Source organism: Cebus imitator, unplaced genomic scaffold (genome assembly GCF_001604975.1).
Source record: "Cebus imitator isolate Cc_AM_T3 unplaced genomic scaffold, Cebus_imitator-1.0 Scaffold161, whole genome shotgun sequence".
Classification (NCBI taxonomy): Eukaryota; Metazoa; Chordata; class Mammalia; order Primates; family Cebidae; genus Cebus; species Cebus imitator.
In genome coordinates this window covers 3,383,127-3,398,675 of record NW_016107476.1, presented here as the reverse complement: position 1 = coordinate 3,398,675, position 15,549 = coordinate 3,383,127, and the positions used below count along the sequence as shown (strand labels likewise).

At 35.0% G+C, this 15,549-nt stretch overlaps 1 protein-coding gene across 1 annotated transcript in view; it reads left to right on the top strand.

Annotated features, from left to right (window-relative positions):
• LOC108314792 (cilia- and flagella-associated protein 47) overlaps positions 1-15,549 on the top strand; it is a 161,682-nt gene that overhangs the window by 102,100 nt on the left and 44,033 nt on the right. The window contains exons 14-16 of the mRNA XM_037743965.1: positions 4,761-4,842; positions 5,718-5,846; positions 11,043-11,235. Coding sequence (XP_037599893.1) covers positions 4,761-4,842; positions 5,718-5,846; positions 11,043-11,235 — 404 coding nt within the window. The remainder of the gene's footprint in view (positions 1-4,760; positions 4,843-5,717; positions 5,847-11,042; positions 11,236-15,549) is intronic.

Here is a 15,549-nt window from a genome sequence, read left to right as displayed (position 1 = left end):
AATTTTATATCCTTCTCACTTATGCATGACCATTATGGTATATTATTTAATGGAATTGCATCTAAGAATAAAAACATTTCAAAGAAACAATCCAAGAAGTAATCCTGGAAGAGTGGACTGAACTGTGTTGAAAGAGCATGACTTTTGAATCATGCAGATGTAGGCTTATATTCCAGTTCTCTTGTATTCCTGTGACCTTGCACAAGTTACTTCACCTGTTTTACATCTAAGTTCATTATGTAAAATTAAGGGTGATAATTTTCAAACTAAGTTGGTTTTTAGAAGAGTTACATCGGGAAAATAACCAATGGATTCTAGGCTTAATATTGGAGTGGCAGAATAATTTGTACAACAAACCCTCATGATACAAGTTTACCTATATAACAAAACTGCGTATATACCATTAAACTTAAAATAAAAATTAAAAAAGAATTAGAAATAATACAATGTGTATCACATGACATATAGAGATTATTATTGTTATTGTTATTAAATGAATTATGGCCTAAGGCTTTCACATGCTTAGATATTTCCTTAAACTATTCCAATGTAGTAACCGTTAGTGACATACTGAAACTGATTCTTGTGATATCACTATCACTGAAATGGAATATTTATTTTAAAAATCCATTCTATGAGTAATAAATGTCTTGTTGACATAAAAATGTCAAAAAGCCAGTATTTATCAATTATATTCTCACATTTATTAGATAGAATGGAAACTTTATTTAAATTTTAGTAGGTTTATAATGGCACATGGCTTTTAATTTTCACAGTTTGTACTTTTGGTCCTCAATAATTGATTCAATAAGGTAGGTACTCTAATTCAATAAATCTAAAACCTGAATGCATTTTGTTCATAAAGTTTTACTCTTAAAATATAATAAATATTAACTGTGAGAAAAAGAAGGAGGCTTACATACTTAAGTCAATCTTGATTGTATGTATGTTATGGAAATCAAACAACTTCTTGATCATTAAACTCTATGGTACATGCAATCAATGTGTTATTCTTGTAGAATTCTTTTTGGCACAACTCCCAGTAGTGTTGACATTAACGGGGGTGTTGTGACATTTTATGATGTGAGGATGTGGGTATGGAAGAATAATTTTGACATTAAAGTCATGCCATTCAGATTTATCTGCTTTTTATCTGCAAATACATGCCTATCAGGATATGTTGACTGTGATAAAATTACTTAACATTTAGAAAGTGACATTATGGTTAATAAAATCAGGTCATTAATTTGAGATATGTGCATATGTTTCATCATGGAAATATTGTATTAAAATACAAAATTATCATAAATGTTATCAGCTTCCCCATTTAAACTTGATAACACAGTAGGTAAGAACTTTTGTACAAGTGAAATATCTACTCTGCAATAAATGAGCAACTTATTTTTAGGGATTAAGCTAGAATTTTTTAAGAAACAAATTTTTAGTGATTAAGTTTAGAATTTAATAACTCATTGCATCTAGTTATGTTTTGGTAGAATTCAGCAGAAAAGCCTTTAGGTCCTGGGCTTTTCTTTACTGGATGACTCTTTATTACGGCTGACATCTTGTTATTTGGTATTGGTCTGTTCAGGTTTTGGATTTCTTCCTGATACAGTCTTAGTTGTACGTGTCAGTTTTTGACTTTGTCCATTTCTTCTACATTTTCCAATTTATTGCTATATAGTTGCTCATAGTAGCTACTTGTGATCCTTTAAATTTCTGCAGTATCAGTTGTAATGGCTTCTTTATCATCTCTGATTTTATTTATTGTATCTTCTTTCTTTTGATCTTAGTCTGGCTAAAGGTTTATCAACTTTATCTTGTCAAAAAGGCAATTTTTGTTTTGTTGATTTATTTATTTCAATTTCATGTATTTCTGCTCTGATGTTGATTATTTCTTTTCTTCTATTAATTTGGGATTTGATTTATTTTTGCTTTTCTCTTTCCTTAAGATGGAACATTAGGTTATTTGTGTGAAGATTTTCTCCTTTTTGAAGTATGTACTTATAGCTATAAACTTCCCACTTAGTGCTGCTTTCATTATATATGATAGGTTTTGGTATGTTGTGTTCCCAGTATCATTTATCTCAAGATATTTTTCAATTTACTTTTTAATTTATTCATTGACCCACTGGTCATTCAGGAACACATTTGAGAATTTTCATATATTTGTGTAGTTTCCAAATACCTCTTCTTATTTATTTCTTGTTTTATTCCATTGTAGTCATTGAAGATGCTTGATATAATTTTAAATTTTGAATGTTTCAAGACTTATTTGTTTATATAATATATGGTCTGTCCTTGAGAGTGATCCTGTGCTGAGGAAAACAATATGTATTCTGCACCCATTGGATGAAAACTTTCATAAATATCTATTAGATCCATTTGGTCTATAGTGCAGATGAAGTCTGATGTTTCTTGATTTTGTCTGAAATATCTATCAAATGCTGAAAGTGGGGTTGAACTCTCCAGCTATTATTATCTTTTGGTCTGTCTCACTCTTTACGTCTAATAAGATTTGCTCTGTATATCTGGTTGTTCCAGTGTTTGGTGCATGTATTTTTTTACAATTGTTATATCCTCTTGCTTAATTGACCCTTTTATCATTATATAGTGACCTTCTTTGTCTCTTCTTATACTTTTTGTATAGTTATTTTTTTTATACAGGTATAGCTACTCCTGTTCTTTTTTAATCCCCTTTGAATGAGATATCTTTTTTCATCCCTTTATTTTCAGTCTATGTGCATCTTTACAGGTGAAGTGTGTTTCTTCTAGGCAACAGATCATAGGATCTTTTTTCATTCATTCAACTACTCTATGTATTTTGATTGAATAGTTTAGTCCATTTACATTCAATGCTATTATTGATAAGTAAGGACTTACTTATGCCTTTTAAAAATTTGTTTTCTTATTGTCTTCTTTCTTTTCTTTCTGTTTAACTTTAGTGAAGGTGATTTTCTCTGGTAATATGGTTTTGTTTCTTGCTTTTTATTTTTTGTGTATCTGTCATATGTTTTGTGGTTTGTGGTTACCATGAGGCTTGCAAATAGTATCTTATAACCTATTATTTTTAGCTGATAACATCTTAACACAGTTTGTATAAACAAGCAAACAATAAACAAGAAAAATTAAAAAAAAAAAAACTAATAAAAGACACTACACCTTAACTTCATCCCCTTGCTTTTTAACTTTTGTCATGTCTACTTATATCTTACTGTAGTGTCTGTGGCTTTGTATTTATTATTTTTGATTGGTTGATTATTTAGTCTTTCTGTTTAACTTAAGAGTAGTTTACGCACCACAGTTACAATGTTGTAATAAACTGTGGTTGTTTTGTGTACTTACTATTGCCTGTGAGTTTTATGAGTTTTGTACCTTAAAGTGATTACTTATGGTTTCTTTCTGTTTGAAGTATTCCGGTTAGCATGTCTTGTGTTGATGAAATCTCTCAACTACTGTTAGGGGTCTAGTAAACTATTACTTTTTCACTAAATACTCTATTTTTTTTTTTTCACTTCAGCACTTTAAATATGTCATACCACTCTCCTGGCCTGTAATGTTTGCACTAAAAAGTCTACTGCCAGACATATCAGAGCCCCATTATATGTTATTTGTTTCTTTTCTCTTTCTGCTTTTAGGATCATTTAAAACTTTTTTTTTTATCTTTGGGAGATTAATTATTTAATGCCTTGAGGTAGGCTTCATTGGGAGTTTGATTATTAAATGCCTTGAGGTAGTCTTCTGTGGGTTAAGTCTGCTTGGTGTTCTAAAATTCATTTGGATATTGGATATTTGTATATTGACTTGGGATATTGATATATTTCTCCAGGTTTGGGAATTTCTCTGCTACTATCTTTTGAATAAACTCTCTTCCCCCATCTGTTTCTCTACCTCCTTGTAAGGCCAGTAACTCTTAGGTTTGCCCTTTTGAGGCTATCCTCTAGATCATGTAGGTGTGCTTCATTGTTTTTATTCTTTCTTTTGTTGTATCCTCTATCTATTTTTAAATAGCCTGTCTTTAAGCTCACTCTGCTTAATCAATTCTGCTATTAAAAGATTGATCCATTCTTTAGTATGCCAATTGCATTTTTCAACTCCAGAATTTCTAGTTCTTTTAAATTATTTTAATCTCTTTGTTAAACTTATGTAATAGAATTCTGAATTCCTTCTCCATGTTATCTTGAATTTCTCTGAGTTTCTTCAACACAACTATTTTGAATTCTCTCTCTGAAAGATCACATCTCTCTGTTTTTCCAGGAATGGTCCTTGGTGCCTTATTTAGTTTATTTGGTGAGGTCATGTTTTCCTGGATCATCTTGGTTCTTGGAAATGTGTATCTGTTTCTGGGGACTGAAGAGTTACAATTAGCAGGTAGCAAAGCCAACCAGGCCTATATCTTTTCTTTATGGTGTAGAGTTCCCTCAGACCCCAGGTGGGTCCAGAGGTGCTGTTCAAGCCCAGGAACTAGAGTTAAAAAAAAAAAGCTAGAATACCACCTGGTGTTATATTGTACTGTGGCTGAGATGGCACTCAAACCATAAGATGCTTTCTTTTCACTCTTCCATCCCCTTTCCGAAGGCAGAGAAGCTTCATTCAGTGGCCACTGCCACCTCTGGCTAATTATATAACTTTTTAATTTGAAAAATAAAATGTAGCAAATATAAAAATATGACTATTGAAATATTTAATTGATGGTCAATATAATCGTATATAGATCACGTATCTTACCATAATTTGAATTTTTCTTTTTCTAATTTTAGTGCTCAAGGAGGATGTACTTCACATATACTGCCAGAATTTTTGCTTGAACCAGAAGACTATAAGAGGTGGATTGAAATCACGGTAAGAAAACATAATTTGTTGGAACAAACCACACATTTATTATTGTATGTACTGGTATTTGGCCTATGTTAGAATATTCTATTTCAGAGTCCTTGAGTTTTATATACAAAATATTAGAAGGTTCGTGATTTCTGGACAACCCGTATGTTTTGGACATTTGTCTAAAAATTTCTGTCGCGTTCCTGTGCGAAAATGGTTACGTGGCTTTCTTAAATATATAAATAATTGCTACTTTGGAAAATTTATAAATGAAGACAAAGGTGGGGTTATGGAAATTTTATTCTTAAACTTTTAGAATATATATTTTCCAAATACTGGTTTTATTTCACCACCATGTGCCACTTTTTTCCTTCATTTTCAGAGGAAAATAGAAATGAAGCAAGAAATACATAGTTTTGTCATAATATATCGTTCACTTTGTAGAAACCTATTGAGAGGGGAGTGGTCTTGAAGGAATCTGCAAACTTTGAGGCAACTATGGTTGTAAGACTCTCACTGTGCTTGTCATGTGACATGAGTAGAGAACCAACTGCCTGCCTGTTCTTTGGCACTATGCTGAGGTCCCGTTGCCTTACCCAAAGGGTGTGACTCTTTCTTGGCTCAGCAATCAGAAGAACTTTGTATGTTGTTTGGTCACTTCTTCTACAGAGTGATCTAGTAGGTGCATTGAGTGAATAAATCTATGACCTAAATATGAGCCTGTGTGCTCCATAAAGTTTCCTGTGTTGATATTTTCTATTGTTGGCACATGGAGAATTAGAGTTCTTGATTAAAGTATGGAAAAGGCATGCACATATTTTGCTAAAAAAAAAAAAGTTCGTATTCTAAATTTGCCTTAAATTTTAATTAATGTTGTCCTATTTTATTTCTTAAAGTCTTCCACTCATACCACGCCTGAGAGTTCCTGTACACCTCAGGAAAAATGTTCTGTTGTCATAGAAATGTCTAAATTTGAAGACTGGAGTAAACGGGCATGGACAGATATATTTCTACAGATATACAAGGTAACGTTTCCACTATTGTTTGCTGCTTTTCTGTTGATTAATATAAATTATATATTAATTATAGATAATGCTGCTATGAAAGACTCAAAAACACAGTGCCTTAAAAAGATGTTCTTTTCTTGCTTTCTCATGGAACTGCTGAGATGTGAGTGGTCAAAGCTTGTATCTCTTCCCTCCTCAGTACTAGGTTTTCATCTTTGGGTCTGCTTTCTCTGAAGAAGGAAGAGCAGATAAAGGATTACTGGAGGCAAGGATTTACCTTTAAAGGATGTGACCTGAAAAATATGTCTTTTACATTTCAAATTCCATTAGGCAGAATTCAGTCAGATAGTCACATCTAGCTGTAAGAGAAGTTGAGAAATATACTCTCTAGAATGAGTAGCTACAGTAATATTCTAGTACTAAAAGGGAGAATTAAAGAATGAGTAGTGGTGAAAATTATTGTCTCCACATCTAATACACAGTAGTTTTTTGCTATAAAATGATATTCATAAGGATTCATACAACTGTAGGCAGGAGCAGGTTTTTATGAGATTCTCGAACTTACTTCCTGCCAAATTGCATTTGTGGGCAGATTAACATAGCATAAATTATACCTCTATACTCTATACCCTTATTGCATAAACAAGGCCTGATTTCCGTCCATGAATCATTCCCTAGGTTTTCAAATATAGCACTATAGATCTTGTCTACTAGGACCAATGGAGGCTTTTGTTTTGTCTTCATACTTTGCAACCCAAGACAGGTGAGCTATAGAACTGAGAGTTAGAACAAGGGAGGAATTAAATAGAATCAGGAATTACTGACTCAAAGGAAAGGGCAAAATTAAGAGCTGAATAATGAGTAGTATGTGTAAGACTCTAAATAAATTTTTAATGTTAAATCCTCACAACTGAAATCCTCAATTTAGCAATGAAGAAACTGAGGCTCCAGAGTAGCTGGGACTACAGATGTGCACCACCAAACCCTGCTAATTTTTATATTTTTGGTAGAGAGAGGTTTTGCCATGTTTCCTAGGCTAGTCTTGAACTCCTGAGCTCAAATGATCTGCCCACCTTGGCCTCCCAAAGTGCTGAGATTACAATCATGAGCCACCATGCCTGGCCAAGTTTTATTTAAAATTGTTGCACAATTTCATAAAATATTTTTATACTTTTAATCAGAGAGCAGTGGTCTTCAGGTTAGGCATATTTTCCCCAAACCTGTTCAAAATCCCTCTATAACATCATATAATTGGAATATTTGTTGCTAAAGGCAGGACATGAAATCTACAGAGGCATTATTCAGAATTGCATTTGTATTACCAAGGTATCTAGCACAGTGGTGACTGTAGGACTCGTTGAGTTATATAGGCCTGTTTCTCTTCCAAATAGTGCCCAGATGCTTGATTTTTTTTTCTTTTTGGTTTTTTAATACTTTATCCCCATTATTTTTGTAAATAACTATTACCTCTCTTCCCTTCAATTGCTATTATCAACGTGCCTGGTTACAGTAGTTCTTTTTCCTATTATTTGCAATCTTTTGTGGCGTAAGAAACTAGATATCCACACATTAAAATTTTCTATACATACAAGCAAATAAGTTCTGATTTAAAGTGCACAGAAGGTTTTTTATCAATTAAGTATAAGAAAGGTAACATAGATTTTCAGATGCCAAGGATTATAGCTCAAAGTGTTAACATATGCAAGAAATATGTTCTTGAATTATGTGCTCACTGGTTCGCTTTCAGGAGATTTTTTGCCATTGTCGAGATTTGAACAGATAAGTTGTTACTGTGTGTGCTCTCATTTTTATCTTTATTGTAACACAATAATAATCCACATTAGACATGATATTCTAAAATCCGTTTTACTCAGCCATAATCGAAGATGCCAACATCCTTTAAAATCCTCCAAGAAAATTTCCCTCTGTTAGGCACAAAGGCTGTGGGAAAATTCATTTCATTTGTGACTGGTTGTTAATGCTGGAAATATGCTCTTTTGCACTGTTAGTCATATAGGGCCTACTCTGCTTTACCGGAAGCATGGTCTTAGGTTTGGTTTGATAATCAAAATTGTGAAATATAGTAGATTTCATGTAGCAACATGTTAGCTTAGTTTTAAGGAAGTACAAAAGATAGGTATAACACAGAATGCACAGCAATAGCCAAATCATAGCTTTCAGTGTCCCGCTCACTCCACACTCATGTCGGAAGTGGTTACAATAGTGGAGTATGGTGGGCAAGGACCATTTCAATACAGGACAGCCTTCAAGTCTAAGAAATCTTTTCATTTTTCTAGTCATGCAGCACCCTCAATGTAATTAGTAATTTCTCATTATGCGATACAAAATACTGACAATGAGGTATGAGTGCTTAATCTGGTACACTATCCTCGTTTGGATTCTCGATGAACTTGGATATCTTATAAATTTCTTGCTATACATTTCTTTAGTTAAGGGGGTTTAAAGAGACTCCAAATAAGTGTTAAACCATCAGGCATCTCTTTAGCTAAAGGTAAGATTGTACATAAACTGGCAATTGGTTCTTTACTTTGGGTCCATGTAAGCCTAGTCAAGATGATTCTTCAGAACAAGTCCAAATAAATATCTCATTAGTCTCAAAAATCCAGAGATTTTTATGGATGCATAAAAATGAAAATTATGTTTTCTGTGCCAGTGGGTTAAAATAATACATAATTTAAAAAGTTGTCATTGATGAAAAATAAGCCAAATATAAAAGCAAAGTTTATGTGAAACTGAAAGTGCAATGATGGGGTGGGATAGCACTCAATGTATGCAAATATATACATTAGTATAGTTAGTAGTAGTTTTGTCAGTGTTGTTTTGAAGTCTTTTAAATGTTCCATAGTGACATAGTGTGATAGCACAGGACTGTGTTCAATTTTGTGGCCAATCTATTGACTTTAAAGGGTGCTATTACATTTCTTGAATTAAATTTTTACCAATAATGAAAGATAATTCAAAGCAATGTTTTGTGAGAGTATGAAAGAATTTACTGAGTATTAATCACTAAATATGATTTACCCAAATTTCATCTTAGGTGGCACAGCTTACAACACATTCTTGCCTCTGTAATTCTTACTCCATTCCTTCAACTCATGCTTGGTGTGATTTGCATGGTAATGGATAAATAGTAACACTTTTTGCCCAAGGTATATTTGTATTTGCAGGTGATGGAGTCTTGTACTTTGTGTACATTTTAATTTTTCAAGCAATTTATTTTCAGAGTATTTTACCAAACTATCCTTCTGTGGTAAAGAGAAAATTAATAAGTTGTTTATCACTGATAATTGCAGAAACACTGCTGTAGAATTAAACACTCAGTGCAATGGCTCTTCCAATACTAAAGGTTACATCCATGATCCATATCGGTCCATCATTAAATCTGTATTCTTAGTAAAGGGTCGCTTGCAGATCTTGTCTCATTTGCAGAGCAGATGTGACAGATGACAGATGATTCCTGAGCCAGTTCATGTAATTAGTCCCAAACATATATCTCATCAGCTGTACTCAAGAAATTTATCATTTGGTATTTCCAAGAAATAAACAGAAATGGATGGGGGTCCTTTTCAAAGTCTTTAAATTGCATTTTTATAATATGTGAGATTTGAAATGTAGGACTTGTAGAACACAACTGCCAGAATGAAACAAGGCAGTTTCATTAAACTTCTATACAAAATGCTAAAATGATGCAATTCACATATGCTAGATCAATAGCTAACATTCAAAAACTGATTTTTTATAATCAAATTTGAAGTACTTCTTATAGTGGCAAAGAAAAGAACAGTTTCGGATACTCATAGGTATTTTAATAATTTGTATACTGTAGTTATTTGAAACACTGCATGCCATAAATGTGCACTACTTAGAAAAAGAGCACTTTTATTCAGTTACAATTAACATGTACTTGACTGTAAGAGTACTTAAGTTAGATTTTCTGAAAAGCAGACTCTGAGACAAGTATTTGAGTGCAAATCATTTATTTCAGAAGTGCTCCCAAGAAGTATTGATAATAGAATACAGAATTAAAGCAGATAATATAATGAAGTCAGTAACAGATGTGGTTTCAATCAGATTTTACTATGGGCAACTGAAGCTCAATGCCACTGGAGACCAACAGGATACATTTTATAACATGTCTCAGACTTATCTCAGCTGACTGGTGAGGAATCTGGAGTAATTACCTACCAATGCCCCTGACCATCTTTGGTAAGGGGTTGCTGCTGGGGTCATTATCTTCTGGCAATCCTGCCTTGCCATCTGTGAGCTGAGTGTGCTCTCATATGCCAGAAAAGAAACAATCCTCCAGCAGAGACTTACAGGTTTTTACAATAAGCAACGTTCAGAATGTAAAGGTGAAGCTAAGGAGATATGGGCAAGGTATCAAGAGTGTCTTTATACCACGTATGACTCAAATTGTTGCATTCATACCCATATCATTAGAAAACTATCTATTAAAGGTTTGGGATAAATCAAGGAGCTGAGCGTACAGTGTGTACTCTAATGTGAACCAATGCTCCATTCAGAAACTCTTGAGATGTACATAGTGAGGTAGTGGATCACAAGCTGTTCATCTCATCTAGAACTTGTAGACAATGGTTAGTAGAGTGTTACTTTGAGTAGCTCTGTGCTATAGTGCTTTACTGACAAACACAGAGTTCTTTACTTCATCTTAATATTGCTAAGATTATTTTTAAATCCAGTTGCGTTGCTACCTAATAAAACATTTGGTATATATGTAGTTAATGGTGATATGATATAAATATACCACACTTTAAGTTATAAGGTAACAATATGTCAAATTACAAATTTCATACACCATTATTATCTTAAAAACAGACCTCTTAAATAAGTATCAATGTCAAAATAAGTTTTGACTTGTGTTTTAAATGAATTTACATCCTAACAGAACTGTCCTTAAATGCAGTTATGTTTTAATTGTTCCATAAGCCTCTTGCAAATTATACAGTCTGATGCCCTGTAGACTACATACTATAGAAGCAAAAGGTTGGGAATTTAAAATGAGCATTATTGGGACACATCTGTTCTGTTCTTTTACTTCTAGGTAAATCAATTTAACCAGAAAATACCTGTGCTCTCTTTTATCTACCTGTCATGATTTTTCATTTTCTCTTCAAATATTAATTTGCTATTTTTCCATTTGCATCTAGTAAAAGTTATCTCTCGCAATTTCAGGTTTTTGTTCTATCCCGTGTGGTACCATACAACAGCAATAATATGCCCCCCATATATGTGCAAAATGCACCGAAGTTCAATCGTTGTTTTGCATCTAGTAACTTATATTCTGACTCTGAAAGAATTTTGCTTAATTGGATGAACATAAACTATGAGAATACTCGACATGTGATATGGAAGAACTGTCCCAAAGGTAAGAAGTTACTAAGTTACTTTTTCCCTTAAACAAATTATTGCAAATTGTAGTGTGATGATGTAGAAGGAGCCATGGACCCACACTCCACTCAGAATCCATGGATTCTAGACCTGTCTCCAACATTTACTTTCTGTTCTACAAAAATGATACCTCCTTAACATCTTCGAGGCATGTTTCCTCACATATAAAGTGGAAATAATGAAAGGTGCTTCTTTAACTTATTTTGAAGAATTACTGATTTTAAAAGCATATGGAGGAACTCTAGAAATGAAAGCCTTAATTACTGCCAACATTTTCAGCTATATAGGTGACCTTGCTCAAACTTTGTATATAACTAGTTGAGATCAAGTAAAATCTCTTAGAAAACATCTCACATGTCATATGATGATCATGTTGGATATAACTAAGAGTAATAATGCTTCATGAATTCTTTGGACGGTAGGTCATATTAGGCATTTCACAATGAAATAAGAAAGGCATTTCACATCCTTGTGATATAAATGAATTTACATTCTATGAGAACTGTCCTAAAAATGCACTTATTTTTTAAAAAAAACATTAATTTTTTTTTCTGTGACAGAGTCTCACTCTGTCACCCAAGCTGAAGTACAATGTCACAATCTGGGCTCACTGCAACACCACCTCCCTGGTTCAAGCGAATCTCCTGCCTCAGCCTCCCAAGTAGCTGGGACTACAGGCACATGCCACCACGCCCGACTAATTTTTTGTATTTTTAGTAGAGATGGGCTTTCACCATGTTAGCCATGATAGTCTTGATTTCTTGATCTCGTCATCCGTGCACCTCAGCCTCCCAAAGTGTTGGGATTACAGGCATAAGCCATCACACTTGGCCAGCAGTTATTTTTTTAATTGAGTAATAAGCCTCTTGTAAATTATACAGGGTGTTGCTGAGACATGTTGGTGTTCACAGATAGTAGTAAGGACAGTGTTCATGGTCATTTTTTCTTTAGTTTCATTTCAACTCCTTTCTTCCAAGTACATACAAACCTGTTGTGTTCAGAGTAGACTGTTTTTCACCATAAAATAACTTTTTAATATCCAACATGCAGAATTCAATTCAAACTTTAGAAGTAAGGGGAAGATTAAAAGTTCAGTTTAAAGTGAGACTTTGAATTATGATTGCCCTTAAATTGAAGGTGTTATTTTAGAAAATATTCCAGAAAACATCAAGAATGAAAAAGATATATTGATATGTTGATATTTGAGAACAGCAAACAGAATACCTTCTAATTGACATGCTGAAAATATCAAAATTTATATCTTATAAAAATGTATTTTCCCATTAAAATACAAAAACCAAAATACAAATAAATAATGCTAAAGTGAACTATGCAAATAACATAAAAAAATGGTTTTATTAATGTGGAGTACTGCTTTGACCAGGGTGTCATAAAATATATACATATATTAAAAATTAATATGTTCATTTTTTATAAATGTTTTATGGTTCTAATTTTACCAACACAGTGGCCTGTGCAAGTTAATTTCAAATATTTTGCTACTTTTTTTCCAGATAATACATTATAGACATTTACCTCTTTGCTGTTTTTTAGCACACTGAGTCCAATGCCTTTACAAAGCCTTTGTGCTTACCAGATATCTTCATGGTTCCCTTTCTCATTTCATTCAAGTCATTGATTAAATGTCACCTTATCTGACAAGGTTTCTCAATATGCCCTCTAAAACAGCATATCCTTCAGTCCTACTCTTTCTTGCTCTATTTTTATTCTAAATAACACTTTTTAAACATAAATGTATTTGTTTATTGTCTGTCTCTTCCAGTAGAATGTGATCTTCTGAATAAATTAGACAAGATTGTTCCTTGGCTAATTAGGAATGTGACCTTCTTAATTAGCTAAGGAACAGTCTTATCTAATTTATTCCCAGAGCCTAGAACTATGCCTAACAAAATAACAGAAATATACTGTCTTAGTTTTGCCATAACAGAAAGGTGATATAACAAAATACCATAGACTGGGTAATTTATAAAGAAGAGAAACTTATCTCTCTCAGATCTAAAGGCTGAGAAGTCCAAGAATAAGGTACTGGCAGGTTATATGTCTGATAAAGGCTACTGTCTGCTTCCAAGATGGTGCCTAGACAATGCACACTCCAAACAGGAAGAACTCTTGTGTCCTCACATGGCAGAAGGCAGAAGGACAAAAGAGATAAACTCTCTCCACCAAACAACAATGTATTATTGAGCAGTAAGATGAAGTGAGCTACCAAGGCATGAAAAGGCATGGAGAAAACTTATAGGTGTATTACTAGGTAAAAGTAGTCAATTTGAAAAGGCTACACACTGTGTGGTTTCGACTATATGACTTTCTGAAAAATGTAAAACCACAAAGACAGGAAGACCAGTGGATTCTATGGATTAGTGGGAAGGAGTGATGAATAGGTAGAGTACACAGGATGTTTAAGATAGTGAACTACTTTTGATACTATAATTGTGGAGACATGTCATTATGCATTTGTTAAAACCCATAGAATGTATAATACCAAGAGTGGGTCCTGATGTCAACTGTGAACTTTGGGTGATAATGATTTGTTAATGTAGGTTCATCAGTTATAATAAATGTACCACTACAGTGCAGAAGTTTGGTAGTGGGGGAGGATTGTGTGTGTATGGTAACCCTCTGTAACTTTGGATTCCTTTTGCTGCAAACATAAAAATGCTTTAAAAAGCTATTTAAAAAGAATTTAGGGGGAAGTGCGCCAAGATGGCCAAATAGAAACAGCTCCAGAGCGCAGTTTCCAGCGATAGTGATGCAGAAGGCGAGTGATCTCCCCATTTCCAACCAAGGTACCAGGTTCATCCCAATGGGACTGGTTGGACAATGGGTGTAGCCCATGAAATACAAACTGAGGCGTGCTGAGGTGTCGCCTCACCTGGGAAGTGCAGCTGGTTGGAGGACTCCCCCTCCTACCCAATGGAGGCCATCGTGGACTTTTCCCAGCCACTCTGGCACTCCAGTTCAGATAATGCGCTTCTCCCATGGTCTTTATAGCCCACAGACCAGGAGATTTCCACTGGGCCGACAAAACCGTGGGCTTCCAGCACAAATCTGAGTGACCATGTCAGCCAGCACCATGGGTTTTCAGCACAAATCTGGGTGGCTGTTTTGGCTGGTGCCTTGAATGCATGCGAGACAGAACCTCCCACTCCCCTGAAATAAGGGGAGCTGAAGGTAGGGAGCCAAGTGATCTGGCTCAGTGGGTTCTACCCCCACAAAGATCAGCAAACTGAAACCCTCTGGCTTCAGAATTTCACAGCCAGCACAGCAGTTTTAGCTTGACCCAGGACAGTTGAGCTTGGTAGGGAGAAGGGTGTCTGCCATTGCCAAGGCAGTTGTAACCTTATCTGCATAAACAAAAGTGTGAGGAAGTTTACACAGCAGCTGGATGGAGCCCGTGGCAGCTCAGCAGTGCCTCTGTGGGCAGACTTTGACTAGACTCCCTCCTTGCTGGGCAGGGCATCTCTGAAAAAAGGCAGCAGCATGTCAGGGACTTCTAAATAAAACCCCACCTTCCTGGGACAGAGCACCTGGGAAAAGGGGTGGTTGTGAGTTCTGCTGTAGCAGACTTCAATGTCCCTGCCCAGCAGCTCTAAAGGGAGCAATGGAGCTCCCAGTACAGTGCTTGAGCTCCGATAAGGGACATACTCTTCCTCAAGTGGCTCCCTGACCCACAGATATCCACAAAGACACCTCATACAGGAGAGCTCTGGCTGATATTTGGTGGGCACCCTTCTGGGATGAAGCTACCAGGGGAAAGAACAGGCAGCAATCCTTGCTGTTCTGCAGCCCCTGTGGGTGATTCCTAGGCAAGCAGGGTCTGGAGTGGACCTCCAGCAATCCTGCAGCAGAGGGGCCTGTTAGAAGGAAAACTAAAAAACAGAAAGAAATAGCTTCAACATCAAAAGAAAGGACATCCACTCAGAGAACCCATCTGAAAGTCACCAACTTTAAAGACCAAAGGTAGACAAATCCATGAAGATGGGAAGAAACCAGTGCAAAAAGCATAAAATCACCAAAACCTGGCACGCCTCTCATCTTCCAAGGGATCACAACTCCTCACCAGCAAAACTGGATGGAAAGTGAGTTTGACAAATTGACAGAAGCAGGCTTCAGAAGGTGGGTAATAACAAACTTCTCTGAGCTAAAGAAGCATGTTCTAACCCAATGCAAAGAAACTAAGAACCTTGAAAAAAGGTTAGATGAAATGCTAACTAGAACAACCAGCTTAGAGAAGAACATACACTACTTGATGGAGCTTAAAAACACAGCA